General features: G+C 39.4%; 1 protein-coding gene across 10 annotated transcripts in view; it reads left to right on the top strand.

The window, feature by feature from the left end:
- The window catches only part of myo9aa (myosin IXAa), a 141,086-nt gene that overhangs the window by 22,506 nt on the left and 98,017 nt on the right, over positions 1-20,563 (top strand). For all 10 annotated transcript variants that reach the window (XM_042491017.1, XM_042491039.1, XM_042491047.1 and 7 more), the window contains exon 2: positions 11,278-12,240. In XM_042491017.1, coding sequence (XP_042346951.1) covers positions 11,365-12,240 — 876 coding nt within the window. In that variant the 5' untranslated portion in view covers positions 11,278-11,364. The remainder of the gene's footprint in view (positions 1-11,277; positions 12,241-20,563) is intronic.

Raw genomic sequence — 20,563 nt, 5'->3', positions numbered from 1 at the left:
ACACCAAACACATAAATACAGATCAGTGATTACATCCGTGTTGTGGGATTTGCTATATCAACATTGAAAATGTGGATCACAGAAATTATACAGGCAACAGAAATGTTGCTTTTTTAGCATTACTGCTTCACAGAACCTGACTGTGTCTTTTCCAAGTTAACTTAACCTGCAGACACATCATTTCTCATAGGAAGTTCCTGATGTGAAGATGCCAGATAAACCTGTTCTGTCACAACTTCACAAGTAACAGACAGTTCACCTAATTACATACCAGAAGATTTAGTTCTTCAGGTATTTTCTTGCCAGCTAATTTTACTAGAGTGCATATTCCTGTTTTGAATACCTCTAGGCTTTGGAGTTGTGTTTTAATTTTGATGGGAAAAAACTTGGGGGAGAGACTTCTGGAAACAATAATGCATGCTAGTGTTGTCAGAAAAATCGATTTATTGATACACATTGGTTCTTGATATTTTTATTGTAGTGGTTTCACTACTCAATGCTCTTTCTCGCCCTCTCTTACAGTTAATATTTACTACAGTCGTTCTGCTGTTAACCGAGAAAAGAAGATCAGTTGTTGTCATGTTATAGCAACAACATTATTTTGGAGGTTTTTCCCTTTATTTGAAAGAACAGCATTTAGAGTGAAAATGGGAGAAAGAGGGGATGACATACAGCAAGTCATTTAAAGTTATATATTTAAGTATTGTGACAACATTAACGCAGACACCCACAGTTCACTCCCCGACAGTCTCTTACCAGTCACAGCATGTCAAATCAGAACATTTAAGCAGGATCTAATTACTTTTCTGAATTGGTCCTTCTTGTGTAGATGATGTTATTCCTTCCCCATTACTTCGACTTCCTCCAGGGATGAATAATGCTCCTGGTACCACTCTGTGACACTATTCTTGCACGTTTTAATCCACCAGAGCCTGCAGCTTTTATGCTCTCTCTGCACAGATCAGTCGACCGGTCACGGCGTGGAACGTAAGCATGGACCCCCTGACAACTCCAATAAAGTTCATTCAAACAAAACTTCTACATCCTCTAAATTGTTGACAAAAAGAGAAAAAGACTACATAACTTTGTGCAACTATAAACAGCAAGTTAGCAGAATGAAAAAATGTATATATATATATGGAGCAGCAGATGGCTGCAAGATCCAGACAACATGTGTCCGTTCTGCAGGACGTTCAGTTTCATATCTCAACTTAGTCTCAGGCAAGCCTCCAGTTTGAGCCACAACATGTAGAATACTACCCCAAAATATTAAAACAAGCTCACTACAGATTGTTACAGATATTTGCGTCTGTCCAACTTTAAACGCCTGTTCTTTACATGACTTCCTAGGCTTTGAACAAAACACTTATATACACGTACATGCTTAGTTTGTAAACATTCTTTACTGGTGATGCTGCAGGCGTCACTTTCTTCTTCTTCGTCTTCTTCTTCACTTTCAGTACATCTTTCATATGACAACCAGAGTAAATTCTCTTTTACAGCAGCACATGCCCATCTCTATTTTCTTTACGGTTGGTTTTATGACTGCTTGTGCTGTATGTGTTTTATGTCTGAAGTGTAATTTCCTCCTCCTGTAACAGAGATGGGGGTTGGGCCTGTTTTTGAAGGCAGTGCAGCCCCATTAAAAGCAGGGAAATGAGTTTCTGTGTGGTATGTGTGCTGCATGACACAGTCTGACTCTCTGTGCCTTATCTGTATCTTATCTGTGCTGTAATGTACTACTCTAATTAGTACCTTCTTTCACACATGCGACAGGTAGACACCAATAAACTGTAAGCACACCCTTTTGTTGAGTAGTAGGCCTACTTTCCAAATAAAAAAGGAATTCAGGGAGCAGCTGACTCAGCCAGCAGTAAACTAACTTTAAACTTGTTAAATCCAAAAAACATCCCCATCACGTGAAATATATAGCCTATCAAATTGATCTCATGACTGCAAACTTACCTGTAGGGTTTTACATCATGCAGCTCCATTATAGTTTTTATAATAACAATGGAATTATAAATAGTGTCTGATGCGGGAAATAAAATCTGAGCACCAATAAAATCTAGTAGATCATTATCTGTCACAAGCTCAAATTGTTTGCACATTCAATAAAAATCTTTTCCAGTTTTTGTACTGACAGCCAAACAAAAGGGTGTTAATTAGATAATAATTACAAACTCGCTGTGTTGGAAATGCTAGTTTGAAAGGATAGCTTTACAAGCTATCAATTACTTCACACTGGAGGAAGTTGAACTACAGCAAAGCTAGTTTGGTTAACTAAAGATAATTAGAAAAATAGTTCAAACTAGCTTGTAAAACTAAAAAAAATCAACTCAACTATGTACATGTTATACAAAATTATAACAAAATGTAATACATAAAAGTTGCATGCCAGCAAAAGAATGCCACTCAGTTGACTTTACTGCAAAACATTCCCACTCATTCACTGGTCAAACCAACAAAATAAAATACCCATTCATGGAAAAGTGCAAAGAATATGAGCAAACGTTCTTGCCAAATCTCAGAACAGTTCAGCTTTTAATCCCGCCCCCCCCCCCCCACCCCATGTCCCTTTCCGAGATCCGTACAAATCTTTTGTACTTTAAGTTATTAAATAAGTATTATACTGCTGGAAAGATGGCCTTGTCATAAAACTAGGCCCTCCATGCAGAAAGACACAAATACTTACAGAAAAAAACTAGAGAAAAAAAGAAGGGCTGTGGCAGAAAGCCTACAACTACCAGAATGCACTGCACTACAATGGACTAACAAATGCTCTGGCTTGTAGATGACATAATGCAGACACGTCCATTTGACACAACGGTGGCCGGCAGGTAACAAATGGCCTCGTAAAACAGTTAAACAATAAGTAAAACATATTTCTGAAAGTATTTTAGGTGAGAAATAGCCAACATAGTAACAGAATCTTGGTTTATATTTGATTAGTGCTGCTTGTTTTTATGGTTTCATTTGAGATTTTTCAGCCTCTGTTTTAACTGTGCAAGAAACAGTATGGCACCCACTTCCTGTTCACAAACTCTCACTATGACAGCTAAAGCGGGCACTTAAATATGTGTCTATAAACATTTGAGGCAAGAAATATGCAGTGCAGAAGCATAATCTTGGTTTATATTGGATCAGCTCTGCCTAGTTTTACAGTTTGATGGGAGTTTAGTCTGAGTGTGTGTGAGAGAGAGAGAGAGAGAGAGAGAGAGAGAGAGAGAGAGAGAGGAGGGCAAACAGGGAGCTCTAGGCGCTGGTTAGATGGAGGGAAGTTTATCACAGTTCATTTACAAATACTATCCAATTTTTTATGATGCAAAGCTGGTTGAAAATCTGGAAAGTATGCCTTCAACTACACAAAAATGGTTAAAAAATAATAACAATAATAATTTAACTAAGACAATGCAAATGCAAATGCATTTTAACTACCAGCAAGCTGCTACAATATGTAGTCAAACTACTAATTTAATTAAATGTAGTTCACGTCTCCCCAACGCTGTAAATAGGTACAATTAATATGGCCAAACACGTCTTAAAATGGTAATAAAACTAGTAAATGCAAGATGACACACCCACCTTTATGTAATTCAGCCAGCATAGCACATGCCACTTGTTTCCAAATACAAACACACCCAGTGAAATCTCTGGTAGCCTTTCTCTCCTCTGAAGGATTAAATAGTCAACTTTACAGAGAGGGTTTGGTCCGTCACTGGTGAATTCCACATGTATGTTTATCCGTGTGCAGATAGTGTCAACATTATCATTGTTATTATCAGCCTTCACCCTGACCCCAGTGAAGTCAAAGATCTGAGCTGTAGCTGTTGGCAACGCTTAATTGCAAACTCAATTGTATAATTAATGGGAACAAATTGTGCAACAGTAACAAACTATCATTGTGAAGCTGTGACTGTAGCTAATAAACAAACCAGCTAAATGTGGCACTACAGAGTTGTCAGATTCACAAATGAACCCATAAAAACGTGTAGACTAGATGTGAGAGTTCACAGTCCAGCACCAACTCACACACCTCAGTGTAACGCATTCAAACTCTCAGCGGCTGAGAGTAGAATGAAGAGCCATCGCAACATGATGAGCCCTGAATACACAAGCTCAGCCCCGATGACAGTGACACACACACACACACACACACACACACACACACACACACACACACACAGCATTTCAGAAAGATGACTTCAGATTGTAGAAAGCTGACCAAACTTGATCCTTCACTCCTCTGCAACAATGGCAGCCATTGAAGAGTCTGACTCACATGGTTGAACCTCTCCTTGGTTTCCTGTTAGAGGGAACCTCCAAACAGACAATTTTCAGATTATAGAAAGACAGCAAACATTTTCTTCTATTTCTTCTAATTATTCTTATACTATTGTTTGTAAATAAATTATAATTCTGGGAACTTAAATCTCCCAGAAATCCCATTAATCCATACAAAAACAATAAATTTGCATTTGTTGCTGGTTTAAAAACAGGTCTTCACCCAAATTTTTTGGTGTAATAGTTTGAAAATCTGTGCATTTTGTTTTACCTCTTAGATATCGTAAGGTTTGATTTGATGATTATATATAAGCAACTGCTGTTTTTGCTGCATTTAAGTCATAAGACCCATTGTTCGAAGCTTCACTGTTATTGTAATCCATAGATCAATATCATGCAAACAAAAATGGTCCTCAGACAATTCTCATACACTCCTAATGGCCTAGATAATCTAAACCCAGCAATATAATTAGTCAAAACATTACTACATCTTTAGATGTCCATGAACTGCCATTGCATTGTTTCAAACGTTCATATTTCTCCACATATTCACGTCAGTATCCTGACTGCTCTGTGTCAAAATGGGGGCGAACGCCTGACTTTTTGATTGACACTTCACTTGAGCCAATTGGAGCTTCCATACTGACTATCTAGCAGCCTGTGTTGATGAAAGTGCCTCCTCTAGTTCCCGTGGCCAATCAATAGCTAGTAACTGGCCCGATGGCTTATGGGTCTTGTAGTCAGTGACACCCTTCTCTTGAGCAGTTTTTAACCTTTTATTGTCATCACAGACTGTTGTAAATCTACAAAAATGATAAACAAAAGGCTCCTGTGTTGTCTCAGGTGAAACATTTCTTAACAGTTTAGATGTTAAATGTTAATGTACAATTAGCTTCTAAAAAGACATTTCTGTCATTGTTCATTTGTTTCTCACACAAAACCACACATTCAGGGTTTGGAATACATTTTAGAAAAATGTGAAATTATTATTTTCTGTTATTATTTTTCTTATGTTATGCACCTTAATTTCGGACCAGTTTAGGCTTCAGATTATGGCCCCATTGATCTGTAACATCTTTTTTGAGAAAATGTTGAAATGTCTATAACTCAATGACAGAAGCACTTTAAGTGAGTCTGATTATTGGGGAAAAATCCTCAGAGTTTTAGCTTTTAAATAAGATAATGCATGTCCACTAAACATGGAACAAGAACAACTTAAAATAACTTTGCATATGTTCTGGATGGGTATTTTAAGTAAATTTAGGTGAATTTTACAGGACTTTAAAGAGGAATTATCGCTGCATTTGAAAATAAAAAGGAGATGCTTTTTCGATTCCTGAATACAACACACCATTGTTTGATCATGCTACAGGTTGTTTTAATCCACTGATCCAGAAACAGATAAATTTCAATTTTGGTAAACTCAGATAACATCTGACCTCAGTTTACCTCAAAGCAAGAACACATGTCGTTTGTTTTACATATTCAGAATTTGCTCTGTGTGAATTCCAGCTTTGCTGTTTGACGATGGTTTAGATTTGGGTCTCTCCTGGTCTGCCAAGTCCCGGAAAAAGTCCCCTCACACAGATTCCAGGTCAGATTACTTGACTGTGATCCCTAATCTCTGAGCATTCAGGTGACGTAACCAGATCTGTTTCTGGTTCAGTTGTTGGATGAGATGAAGAAGAGGCGACTGCAGGTTTCCTCCAGCTGTTCCCCTATATGCTTTGACACTTCCTCCAGGGCACAAGCCTCAGGGCTCAGTGACAACAAACCTTTTATTATTATGTTACAGTGCAGACACACAAGCACAGCGCTCAGGTGAAGTGACATCATGCCTCAAACATTTTCTCCTCTTCCCTATCTGTTGGTTTGTCGCTGTGTGTTTGTTACTTTGAATAGTTCATAGATGCACAATGTGAGTCATGCTTTCAATGCAGGGTGTGAATGTGCATCTGTTCTCTCTCTCTGTGTGTGTGTGTGTGTGTGTGTGTGTGTGTGTGTGTGTGTGTGTGTGTGTGTGTGTGTAGGAACAGAATACTTTGCACGTTAAGTGCAACAATTGTGATTGGGTTTGTAAGTTTTTAGTATCACCGTTGGCCTTCAGAATGCAGTAACTTTCTTTTTGCATTCCAGAGAACAACAAGAAATAAAAACTATGTTACGTAAAAAGATATGTTTTCCTTGGACACAAGAGTAATATTCACAAAGACATTTTTTGTTAATTGGACAACAATGGGGGTGGTTTTACTGTGGCTGCTGCTTCTTTTATTATTCCTTTCTTGTAATAGTATATTTATCAACAAGGATTTAAACCAGTAAGTCAGGTCTGTTTGTCTTTTGTTGGTAGACCAGCCTATTTATTTATTTATTTATTTATTTTTTAACCAAATAATCTATATTTAGGTTACTGCACTTGTGTTGACATAGGGCTGGATGATATAGTTAAAATGTAATCAAAATAATATATATAATTATTATTTATTGTCAGAAGAAGACAAACATTTGCCAAACAGCAGAACATTTTACAAATATGAGATTCAAAAGGATTATAATCAAAGTAATGACAATAAATATAACAATACATAAACAAAGAGATGTTCATTCGGATCAGGAGAAGTTTTAAACAGACAGTTTAAAACATTGTGCATGTGTTTCATCTTAAAACGTAAAAAGTATGAATAGACAAGACAAAAATGACTATTCTCGCCTCCTTCCTCTAGTACTACTACAACGTCTTCGTCTTCTGGTGAATGGCAGTTTAAGGTGCATTACCGCCCTCCTCTACTGGCATGTAGGTTGTTTAATTATATTGAGGATTTATTTAACATATATGATTTATTCTATCGAAGAAAATTGTGTCGAGATAATTGCAGTTATCGTTTTATCCCCCAGCCCTATGTTGACTCCAGAGCTGGGGAGACTTTCAGTGCTCTGAATACTGATTTGCATCTCACGTCTTTCTTTCGAGAAAACCCTGTGATTCATGGTGAATTATTGTGGCTGGTTAAGCAATAGCAGCATTAGTATTTATCAAATTTAATTGATTATTCAGTTTATTTACTTGTGTTTTCCAGTGATTCGTTTGTCAGATGCATCAGTGATCAGTTATAATCAATGGTTTGCATCCATCTACCTTTACATCCTAACACCCCATCCTACAGTCTGAGTAGCATTTCCCTCATGTCACCTTGATCCTTTCTGGTCAATTAAGCTGTCTGTAAATCTATCAAAAGAAACACATCAATAATAAGTGTGTTTACATGGACACTAATAACCCGTTTATAATTGGGTGTTTGAAGTATCCTGTTACGTGTCTGAGCATGTAGACACCATATTCTGTTTATGAGAACCTAAATATGTTAGTTGGAGTACTCTGAAAGAAACTGGGAACCAGATTTTTCTGTATTCCTGTAAACACCATATCCATATAACCACACTCAATGTAGACGGTTGTTTTTAGGAGATAGGATTTTGTTTTGCCCATGTTTTCCCTGCAGGAGACGTCCGTTAGTAAGGTAGTTGTTGTTGTGTGATGGTAAACAGAGGAGCAGCCTGCACGGCCCTGTGCTGTCCAGCACTGCCACAGCCCTAAATCCCCCCTCCCTATCCTTTAAGCAGCGAGCTGACCATCTGTTCTAGGCACCGGCCCGAACACGGTGCTCAAAACACACACACGCGCGCGTATCACAGTCAGTTAATACCTGTCATTGGCTGTGTGTGTGTGTGTGTGTGTGTGTGTGTGTGTGTGTGTGTGTGTATTCAGTCTAATACAGTTAGATTGAAAAATTTTAGGTTAAAAAAAAGGTGATGTGTGTGTTTTTGTCTCATATGGGTGTGTGTCTGTGTTTGGAAAAAGGAGAGGTCCCATGTGTGTTTGTGCGCCTCATGGTCATACCAGACTTGCTGAGGCGACACATGGCATGAGAGGTTGGAATCGGGGTGACAGGAAATGACCAGGGGTGTAGGAGCGCTTTGTACTCCACTCTGCGCACCAGCTATATGTGTCCCTGTTCCATTTCCTGTTTTCACTTTCTCTCTGCTGTGTCCACGCTGCTCTGGCAGTTTGAAAGTAGCTGCAGAGATCCAGCTTCCTTTTCATGCAATCTAATATTTAACACGAATTTAAATTATAATCATGCCTGTAAAGACAAACAGTTATTACAGCCATGAATAGCATAATGCATACTGTATTTTAGCAAATGCATATAATTTACAAGCCATGATATATTTTATCAGTCACAGCTGAAAAATGAAGGTTTGGCTACTCTTTTTAACAGACAGGTTGGAAGGCTGGTGTGCTTGAATCATGTGTTCACTTCATTTTCTGTGTGGCTGTGATGTATATTGAGTTTATAATGTTGCATAGCACATCAAGCTTCTACCCAAATTCAGAAAGTCAAAGTTTTAGTGGGCCTCGTATGTTTCATAAACACGAAGAAATGTAGATTAAGGCGGAAAGGAATTTGACATAAGTCTTTTTAAGGCCATAGTAAACCTTTTTAAATTAATACGATAAACATTTGCTGGTTCCAGCTTCTCAGATGTGGGCATTGAATCCTTTTTGATGGTTAAATGAATATATTTTTGGACTGGGGCTCCATTGGTGCTACCAAGTTTCTTATTAGTCGCACCAGCACCTGATTTTTTTTTTTTTAGTCAGATAAAAAATAATAATTGTAAAAAAATAAAGCCACATCTCTCTCTCTGTCATCACTGTAATTTCGCTTACTGTCTTAGCTCACAGCACACAGCACTGTCTGACTGGTTATGCATCACGAGTTAAGGCCTATCAACACTTAGGGCTGGCGTGACAAGATACGTAACACGATGATCATAGCTTATTGAAATGCAGCGCAGTGAGGATACAGACATTTTATACACCAGACGTGTATAACACAGACGTACCAATCATATTTAACTCAGGTTTGACACATTTATGAGTCTGCTGTCACTCTGTTTGTCGCTGTTTGTAGAGACTTCGGTCTGCATCATGCAGCAGCATCAACGCAACCATGTGAAATTTGAGTTAACACAATCACAAAATATGGTTGAATATGCAACCATTTAACTATCAGAGCCCTGCAGTGTGACAACACTTGGGCTGTGGGAAATTACAACAGATATTTCACTTCTTCTTGACCTTTTTTTGTCAGGAGTGAGGGTATTAATCTATACATATAAATCAGAATTAGTATTTTTTCTGTAGGTACTCAGTTTGGTACAGATGCTCAGCAGGAAAATCCATCTTAAAAGAGGCTCTTTATAGACCACAATGCAAAGCAGCCACATCACATGTTTCTCTTTGATTGATTGGGGACACTAAAGTTTACAATACGTCACATTTGCTTTCTCTGCCTACATTAAAAAGCCACAGTTGATAGCAACATGTTGAAGCCTGTACCTTTGCTTTGAACATCAGACTTTAAAGTAGAAGTCAAAGAGACGGATAGAAGGAAAGTGGGAACAACATAAAGACAAATTACAGCACATCACGTAACTCCTGGAATGCACTGAACATTTCAGATGATGCACAAGACTGTAATGCCACCCTGGTAAGAAGAAATATATCCACTACTGTGATGCAGGCTTTATCTGTGGCTGACAGATGCTTTTTGGTTGTTATAAACACCAAAAAATGGCTTTTATAATTCTACCTCGTTGTCCTCTAAAAGCAACACGAGGCTTCTTTCACTGATAGCCAGAGCCTGCACAATGTTCTATGCGGTATATAGTCACGACTCAGCTGCAGTGCTCCACAGTGGGTTTTTAACCCTTTAAAATCTGAGTAAATTATTTTGATTTCTTTTATAAACAAGGAGAGAAGGCGACAAACAACTTCACAACACATGGCCCAAAAATAGCAAGAAATTTATAAAAAGTTACAAGAAAATAAGAAAATGATTATTTTTTACATTTTTTAATTTTTTTTTTTTTTACAATTTTCTAATAATTTCCCCTTCATTTTACATCTAATTTTCAAGTCATTTTCACGTCCTTTTTTTTCATAACCTTTAGCTAATTTTGAGCAATTTGTGGGCATTTCTTGCCATGTTCTCCCCATGTTTTTGAAAGATATCAAACCATTTTGCTGAGGTTTCAAAGGGTTAAGAGACATCATATGGATAAATGTTTGGTTAAAAGGGTTTTTACTAAGCTTTTTTGCAGATAGTGTTACATGGGGCTTTTAAGGCCCCCTATCATCCAAATTTAACCCACGTTTTGCTGAAAGATTTACTATGGTTGTTTTCAGAGGTGATGATGGTGACACGAACATTACCTAACCCCATCTGCTGTATGCTTGCATGTATTTTATGAAAACCTCCAACAATCCTATTGAACTGACCTTTCAAAAGCAATCATTGATTTATTCAGATGGAGTTCATCAAATGTTTGTGCTCCAGAACTGTCCAAAACCCGATGATAGTGAAGTTTTTGTCAACAGCTCAGTCACTCGTCTCTCTGTGTCTCTTTGTGTCTCTCCGTGGCCTCTTCTCACCCCATGATGTCCCTCTGCTGTGTATTAAAGAGGGAACTTGTGAATGGCGTGATTGTGTCTTCAGTTAAGAGGACGGCAGCTGCTGGTCGTGGCGTTGGCGAGAGCTTATGTGTGTGCTCGGGGATGTGTATGTGTGTTAATGGTAATCCTGCAGATCCCGATGACTTATCCTTTATCCTTTATGAGTATGCATGTCGGGGCTCCAGCTAAAATAATTTGCCCCTTTAGTAGATTACATAATAGCACATGAAGTCTTTGTGTCATAATCTGACAAATTTCGTAATCTGGCTGACTGCGAAGGGCTGTGGTCTGGTTTTAGATTAGTACAACAGTTTGAAGGAGTGAGCTTTTATTGCAGTTTCGGATCATAGATGTACAGTATCCCTCCTGCTGTTTATTTTGCTTGATTTTTAATGTATTTTGTTTGGGTTGTGGATGTTTTTTGTTACTAAATCTTCAGGGTATTGATTGATCGTTTGTTTTCTGCTTCACAGTGGTAATGTCTTGAATTGGTGGCCTCTCCAGCCCAGTAAAGGACGTGCCAGTGCCGGGCTGCTGCTAATGGGAACTCCTGCGCCGCCATGAGTGCTCGTGATGGCGTTGGTGGCATGGGCACCCTGGGCCGGCGGCAGCGCTATGAGAATTCAGAGTTCACTGTGCGCATCTACCCAGGCGCCCTGGCCGAGGGCACCATCTACTGCCCGATCAGTGCCCGCAAGACCACCACAGCTGCCGAGGCCATCGAACGCGTCATTGAACGCCTGCAGCTGGACCGCACCAAGTGTTATGTTTTGGCTGAGGTGAAGGAGTTCGGTGGGGAAGAATGGATTCTGAACCCTTCCGACTGTCCCGTGCAGAGGATGATGCTCTGGCCCCGCGTGGCATTAGAGCACCGCCCACTGTCTGGCGGCGAGGATTACCGCTTCCTCTTGAGGCAGAAGAACCTGGATGGCTCAATTCACTATGGCGGCAGCCTCCAGATGTGGCTGCAGGTCACAGAGGAGCGTAGGCGCATGGTGGAACGTGGACTACTGCCACAGCCTGATTCTCAGGGTGACCACGCAGATCTGTGCCGCCTGCCGGAGCTCAACGAGCGCTCGCTGCTGGACAACCTGCGCTCGCGCTTCCGCCAGGAAAAGATCTACACTTACGTTGGAAGCATCCTCATTGTCATCAACCCCTTCAAGTTCCTGCCCATCTACAACCCCAAGTATGTGAAGATGTATGATAATCATACACTGGGAGATCTGGAGCCACATATTTACGCCGTGGCGGACGTGGCGTACCACGCAATGCTGCAGAGAGAGAGGAATCAGTGTATTGTTATATCTGGGGAGAGTGGCTCTGGGAAGACGCAAAGCACAAACTTTCTCATCCATCATCTGACCGCTCTCAGCCAGAAGGGTTTCGCCAGCGGAGTGGAGCAGATAATCCTCGGGGCCGGACCAGTACTGGAGGTAAGCAAAAACACAAGTATTTAAAAATGTTTTTGTTGTTTGCGAATGTGCTGCTGATTATGAAGCTTGAGGTGAGAGACTTGACCTTAAGTTGGACAAAAGTTTAAAAAATTACAACTTGAGACTTGACTGCTGTGAGACATAATTGATTTGACTCTAAAAAGATGTGACCTGAGGCAAAATTGTGATTAGTACTGACTTGACTTGGGACTTGGTCCAGAGTGATGAAGTCAGAAGCTCACAGTTCTAATTGATTCCTGTAGAGGACAAGCTTTATGTTGCACCTTAATAAAAAGCTCTTAATTTGGGTTTCATTGGTATGAGAATTTTACGGTATGATAAACCGCCTCAGAAACTATGGTATCGTGGCACATTAGGTGCGTTTTTTTTTGTTTGTTTGTTTTTTAGCTGTGTTTCATCCTGTCTATGTGTTTGTTGCTGCTGAGCATATTCTGGGCACAGAGGGAGCAGCGGAGCCCTAAGTGCAGTGAAAAGGAAAACTAACTGTTCTTTGATTCGTATAGTTTGTTTTTCCAAACTCCTTTAGATGAAATGGGCTGCGTTCCCATGAAAATCCTGCACCTCGCAGTCAATTGCTGCATCTTGCCTCTAATGCATAGATCTGATCTGATCAGATCAACTCTCGATCTGTTTCTCCATTCTCCATCTCGTTAATCAAACTCAACAAAGTACTGAGGAATACACACACACACAAAAAAATGAGATAAGAAATTTAAGGATCTGGAGCGTACATGCAGGTGAGATTCACTATCCGGTTGCATTTTTTTTTCAGTACCGTAGTTAAGTAAATGTACACGATATGATAACCGTCAATTTTCATACCACAGTATACAGTTTCACGGTATACCGCTGCAACCCTGCTCTTTAAACTGTCTGCTCCAGACTCCAGATCCTGTCTCAGATGTCTGTGGAGGCTTTCAGTTTTGGGGTTGGCTGATGCACAGAGAGTTGAAACTTGTCTGAAATGACATGAGACTGACTTGGATTTGCCACAGTAGTCTGACAACGTTTGCTAATTATGCTGCCCGGTTCACCTTGGTCATTAGTTGAATAACTCCATTAGAACATCTGTAGATATTCAGGTTAAACTGACATGTGTGGGCTGATATGTTTGCCTGTATAAATGGATGAATTCCTGCTACCACACTCAATACTGACTCGCTGTTAATGTCAGTTTCTGTGTGGCTTTTAACAGTTACACAACACTGCTTAGCCACAACTGTCTCAATGCTCTGTTCAGAGTTGTGTCTGCCCCCATACAGAGGTTTATTGCACTTTAAGTCCAGCTGTGTTGGGATTATGAAGCTCTAACAGATGATCTCTCTATCTGTGAGCAGCCAGTGGCCTATCAGTGGGTACAGTTGTTTCGTGTTTTTGTGATTACGACCATTTTTTTTTTCACAGCACAGAGGAAAGATTGTCTCAACGTAGACCTTGTAGAGGCCCCGCTAAAGGTTGTGAAGGAAACTGGTTGTTTTCATATCATTCAAGACATTCCTCTCATATTCTTCTTCTTCTTCTGGGACCTGCCACTTTAATGCACGCCAGTCAAGAGGCTTTGACAAGTGCACAACTGCACATTGTTTTCTTATTTGTCTTTAACATCAACTGAATTCTTGATGGTTACATAACACCCAAGTTTAACTGTATGTACAATGCTGGCAGTCAGGAAGGCAAATACTGGTTGCATATTGTCAAGAGTGTCGTTGTGTTTTATGACGGGGGTTGTATCGCTCACTGTCACCTGCTGTTTGCGCTTGATTAACCCTTTGAAACCTGGATTGCCAACAGTTTTCTTGTGCTGCATTTAGATGGCTTTCAAAAGCATTTGAACCTCTGACACGTTAGGGAATTAGTTTGATTTCTTTCAAAAATGTGGGGGCAAGAAATGTCCCGCAAAAAGCAAAAAAATATGTAAAAGGTTAAAAGTGAGAAAGACAGGGAGAGACTTATTAGAATCAAAAGAAAATAAGGGAAAATGTATCGTGATAATTATCATTATTTCACTTAAATTTTTGTTATTGAAAGAATAATAAAAAAGATATTATTATTATTATTAAATCAATTTTTTCAGGTAATTTCCTTTTTTATTTTTGTTTTTTCTTCTTTTTTACTCTTTGCTATTTTTTCAGGTATTCTTGCTCTTTTTTGGGTAATTTCTTGTTAAGTTGCTGATTGCCAATTTGCTCAGGTTTCAAAGGGTTAACCAAGACCAGGGCATTGCTCTGCTCACTGATATGCATACATGTCTTCTGGTATTTCTTCATCAGGTATACTCAGCCATAACTGTACAAATGCATTCATAATTCACTTGCCAAATAAATTATATTGACTTTATGGCCACTTTACCAGAGGTGATGGCAGTTTCAAATATATTGTTGCAGTTCAAATGCTACTTCAGTTAATTTCAGTTCCTCCGTATGTAATAAAATACAGTTTCTGCCCGTGTTTTCAACATCAATGTCAAGTTGAAACTGTCAGCTTCGAAGTCAAGTTCAAAGGTAACCAGCAAGTCAACAATCTTTTCAAAAAGTAGCTCCACTCTGCCTTTTTATTGCCTTCGCTTTAGCAAACACAGTTCTCAGGAATGCCATTCATTGCTGTGTCTCCGGGGTTAATGTGTAAGCATATTGGGTTAATCCTCAACGCAGCAACACGAGTGAGTAGTTTTGAGTGCAGAGGAGCAGCCTTTAATTGTTTGCACAGTAAGATTGCGTATCTGCCCGCTGGTGATTGATGCCAAGACTGTAGCTACTGCGGAGAGTGATAGAGAGCAGGGGAGGGGAGGAACGCGGCCAACATTACCTCATAGGAATACTTCATCTTCATTTCCTCGTAGCTCTTCATTCAGTAAAGGAGAGCGGCAGCACAGCAGGAATACTCAATAAATACTGTGGCTTTCTTTACGTTTATTCATCTCTTTTTGTAGTGTGTAGTTATGTTTCATCGCAGATTTTTTCATTGACTAGAATACAGTAAAAATTACTGACCTTAACTGGAGTTAATGTTTTCCCATCTTAATGTAAAGAGCTTTGAATTTAACCTTGACCTCTGACATGCACTATTGGTTTCAAGAGCTGTGCCTCAGTGAGCTTAAACTACAACGCAAGTTTGTTTGCAATCTTGAGAAGTACTACTGCATTTTTTGGGGGGAAAGGTAGTGTAAAGCCTTCTGTGGCTCCAGAGGGAGCTTAAATGTGACAGATTGCCCCAAGGGATGACACTTGAGTCAGTTTCAGAAAGGGTCGAAGACTAGAGAAAGAATGAAAAAATCTGTTGTTGTGAAGTCAGAAAGAAGTAGGCTAACCAGACCCCTGCAGCCCGCGCCTCATTTCTGCTCAAGGCCATGTTAACCACTACTAGCATAACACAACCAAATCTCTGTCCAAACTGTCAGCAGTTGCATTGTGGGTAATGTAGTTGTAAAGTTTTGAAAAGGAAGACAAAGGCATGGAATAAAAACTATGATATATCTGGTTCGAGTGCATCCAATTTGACCATCATGAGTCCAACAGTGTTGAAGGAGGTCAATACTAAATTACTCTTTTATGTTGTCTTTATGTATATTAAACTTAAAAACTTAATTTAAATACCACATAGTAAATTGTAAATTTCCATCAAAGATTTTAGGAGAATTCGGGGTCATGTTATAGGTTTTTTTTGTTGTTGCTGTTGTTTTTTGTTTGTTTGTTTCTTGCTAAGTTTTCCTCCCCACTGCCAGGAATTAGTTTCAGTTTATCATTAAGAAGTAACTGATATCAAAGAGCAGGACAGTGAGAACGATCTCCATCGAGTCAACAATCCTAAAGAAAAGCAAAGCAGACGGATGTTTCCTGCTGACTGTCAGTCGAAGGGAAACTCAGCCCACGGCCTAAAGCATATAGAGACAGTTTTTTTTTAAGCCCCTGATAGAGGATATCACTTACAAGAGTTTTGGGTTTTTTTGGAAACCAGCCAACAGCTGCAGTTACGTGTTAGGATCCTGACAAGCCCTGTCGCTCAAGTGCTTCAATTAATAAACCTCAACTCGGAGGAGATGAAAACATAAACCGTGTTGTGCTGGTTAGATAAACACGGTGAGTTACGGCATCTTTGAACATTGTTATTACTCAAAATTTAAGGCTATTAGAGACGTGACAAGCTTCAGTTGTGGGTTAGAGTTTGAAGGGAAATGGAGTGATTTCACTGATGCGACTTTCAACACATATTTGGACTTCAGTTAACCTCACAGAACGAAGACTGATAAACGCGTACGTGAAATACGGCAAATACTTCAGCTGATGTTGGTTCAGTGCTTATCTGCTGTCATTCCTGATGTTGTTTACCTTCTTGCACCAGAAATGACTGAAACTGACATTAAGCCTTAAATTCCAGTGACTTGATACTAACACCCTGCAATTCAGTGTTTGAAATAGTTTGGGTAAACTTTATCTTGTGCTGTTCCCATAACAACTTTAAATGTGGTACATAGGAGCTTCGACTCAATGTCGCAGCTGCAGTTACATTATATAATAGAAAGCTTTATCCCAGCTGATTATCAGGTCAAACATTTTGGGTCAAATGCTTGAGTCATGTTTTCAAGCTGCGTTAACAAAATTAAAATTGTCTCTGGAAGGTAATATTATGTTCATTTTTTTCCCCCAATAGATTTTTATAGATTTTTTTAACTTAACAACACAGTGCTCTCCAAATTCTCAAAGATGTCTCAGATTAAAAATGAATCAAAATAATAACAATAATAATAAAAATAAAATAAATAAATGAATAAAAATAATAAATAAATATAATGTACAACAAATATGAATGTAAAAAGAAAATAAAGCAAGATAAAAAAAAAACCCCATCTATAACGAAGAATGCAAATACATTAAGAAAGGAGACCAAGTTCTCTTTTGCTTAGACGTTACGAGTTTCGTGGTGCCACTGCATGACTGAGGGAGGTTTGTCACTTATTCACCGCTTGAAAATACATTTCCTGGCTAGAAGAAGGAGTTTGTCACATAACATTACGCTTTATCTTTTCACACTTTATTTTAAGAATATCAGGTTTTGCCATCACATAAAGGATTGGAGCCCCTTGAATTTGGGATGGCAGATCAATTTAAGATAATTGATTGAAGTTAAATCAAATCACAGTTTAAAGCAACCTGTTGCATTAATGTGCACGCTGTGAAAGACTGACATTAGCTGTAGAGCAGCGGATGACAGACAGCTATGAAGGAAAGCTGTAAGTGCAGAGTTATTATTAAAGTCCATTTGCTGTACGTTTCTCTGCTTGATCTCCATCTGTTCAACAGTGCTCATCAGTAATGACAGGTTTGTGCAGATGTCTTTCCTGAGTGTGCTACATAACAGTCTGCCTTTTCTTTTTTCTTTTTTAACTCTTTGTTACACATTGGCAAAGACCAAACAACTGCTGGATTTAAGACTGGTAGATGTAAAATGTGTCCTGGAGAGTTTTTAGATAGATCCTTGGTGTGCTTTATATATTTATTTGTTATTTATTTGCACTAGTCATCATCTGGTGTTTAACTACCACCCAGGCTTTGAATCCAGATGTGAGCCAGTCGAGAGTTTGGGTTTTCAGGTGGCTACGTGACATTTAAGAATGATTTAAAGCACGTTCAGGGAATGAATGTAGGCAGGTGTGGTAGTGCAAGATGTGCTTACAGGATGGGGTGTCCTGCTGGCTGAATGGTTAACATAACTGTAACAACATGCCCCTCACTTTCTCCCCCAGAATTCGACATCAACCTGATTTAACATGGATGTCATATTGGAATATAGCAAACTAGGATTTGGATTCATGTTTGTTTTCTGGGTCCCAGTAAAGGGGAAATAATGCTTTACTATTTAGAGAAGGAACTGGTTGTGGTTCAGCGTTGTTGTTGACTGTTGAAAACAGAAACTGCTCACAGGAAGCGCGGTCATTTGTTTTTACATGTGAGCCAAGTGACAGCTTAATATGAGCTCAGCTGTCTTCTGTTCTCTCCTGGGTCAAGAGGGAGAGGATGAGGTTACCTCACGCTGCTCACTCTGACAGTGCATCATCAGGATCTGCTTTCCAAGACCAGAGAGGAGGCGTCACACGGCATTAGTAAAGGAGCACAGCTAATGGTGTGTGTTAGTGTGTGCCAGAGCTGCAAGTCACCATCACTGCTCCCATCAAAGGATATGCAAATACACACTTTCATGTGCACACACACATGAATTTACAGGCTTTTAGGAAGATTAATTACGTCCACTGTCACCGTGACACTCAAACCAGCATTAACCAATATTTTTGATTTTCTAATAATGAAAACAATTATTTAATGTAAGAGTAGTGGATACATTGATTTATGAATTAAAAAAAAAATGTATCTGCATTAATTTCAAGGTATTTTATTAAAGGATTTGCTGCTTTTCTTGTACCTTAGTATAAAGAATATTTTTGAGTTGTGGATTGGTGGTCAGTGCCAAAAAGCAATCTAAAGATATCACGTTGGACTTTGGGAAATGTTGATGGGAATTTTTCACAATTTTCTGAAATTTTAGAGACCAAACATTTACTCGATTAATCAAGAATTAACTGATAATGAAGATGAAAGTTAGTTACAGATTTAGAGTTTAAAATAGTCCTATTTTGGCTCATGGTTTTGCTTGTATGATGTTACTGTGGACTGTAGTTTTGTCTTAGAAGTCCTCATCAACCCCCATAGGCAGCTGTTACCAGTTAGAAAGCTCTGATGGACTCCATCTGTACGCCAACATTAAGCCCAGCAGAAAATAACTGACAGACAGAGCTGCTGAAGAAAGACAAACATCCAGCTGATGAATATCCAGATATTTTCATTAGAGTTGGTGGAGACCAAAACACAGCTTAAAAGAGTTAATTTTGGACTAATGTTCATCACGTTATCAGCCATAGATGGTAGTTTTGTATACGTCAGCTTGTTTTGATGTTTTCCAAGTCTGTGATGGCCAAAATCCGATAAATGCAGCTTTGATGTTTGGGTTTCTTTTTTTTTCAATACAGCTTTATGATAGAGTGTGTCACAACGCAGCACGTCAGACATCCCAAACCCTCAATAACGTCATTATTTCTTATGCTGTATTTTCACTGCATAGTTCCACTTGCCTCAACTTGTGAAGTGGGGTATTTTTCTTGATTTTGTTTTTCCATTGGAGATAATGCTCCCTCAATGTAAGCGGGAGTCTTGGCTAATCACCACAGTGGGCTACATGAAACTGCTGACATCATCTTCAACGCGATACAAACTCAGCAGCCCCTTTTACACTGCTTTTTTAAGACCGGAATAACACGCCATTATTCCACCTCCCCGTCTTTATGAAAATCAGACTTTCAGAATGGGGGACAGAGTTAAATCGACTTTTTTAAGCTGGTAGCAGAGTTAGTAATAGCCCCAAATCAACGTCAAAGGGACAGCCAGCAGGGCAGGACCACAATGGTTTCAGGAGCTCCATACCCTCTGAGCAGAGGATGAGATCAGCAGCTACATAACAGAGACAGTTAATGATTGTTATTGCCATGTTATGCCATTGTTTCAGGCCGACACTGTTGAATTACGCGTCACGCCCCTAACACATCGCTTGCTTCCATGATGCCGGCATGCTGTGTAAAATCACATACTGGAGCAGCATCATGTTAATGTTAGTTAGTTCTGTGTAAAAATGCAAAGGCAGCGTAAAGAAGGGGAAGTTGTTGCGATCCTATCATTAGATCTCTGTTGAAAAAGGGTAGTGTGATCTTTTGTTGGATCATTTCATTGGGAACCAAACGGAACATTTTCACTTCATTAATTGCTGCTGTTTTTTTAAAATCTTGGTCGAGTTAATAAAAAACATGCAGTCAGCTCAGCTTGCTGGACCTCTTGACCGAGGTGATTACCAAAAAAAATTACTAAAAATTTGATCATTTCTCAATTTTTGCCATCGTAAAACCAAAACAGAACGGTGAGTTAATTTGAGTTGAGCTGTGCCGTACCACGCAGTGGAAACGCGGCATTAATGTGCAACATATCCGGAGCAACACTCAACAGTCTCACCTGCTACTTAGGTTATTTTTTGTACCTACAAGTATTCATATTTTGTTCATGTAATGGACCTGCAGGCCTCGCTGGCCTCGGTGAGCTCTGGAGCTCCTGTTGTGCTCCTCCGTTGTTCCCGGCCAACAGAAACACTCCCGGTGTGAGTCAGCCCAGGTCAGCAGTTTCACCTCTCAGCATCTCCTTCACTGCTACCTCAACACATGCAGGCACAGAAAGGCACACACACATTTGCACATTTAATACCCTCTCCC

This window comes from Plectropomus leopardus, chromosome 1 (assembly GCF_008729295.1).
Source record: "Plectropomus leopardus isolate mb chromosome 1, YSFRI_Pleo_2.0, whole genome shotgun sequence".
Lineage (NCBI taxonomy): Eukaryota > Metazoa > Chordata > Actinopteri > Perciformes > Serranidae > Plectropomus > Plectropomus leopardus.
Note: the sequence above shows the minus strand (reverse complement) of the source record. Positions and strands in the feature narration are given on the sequence as shown.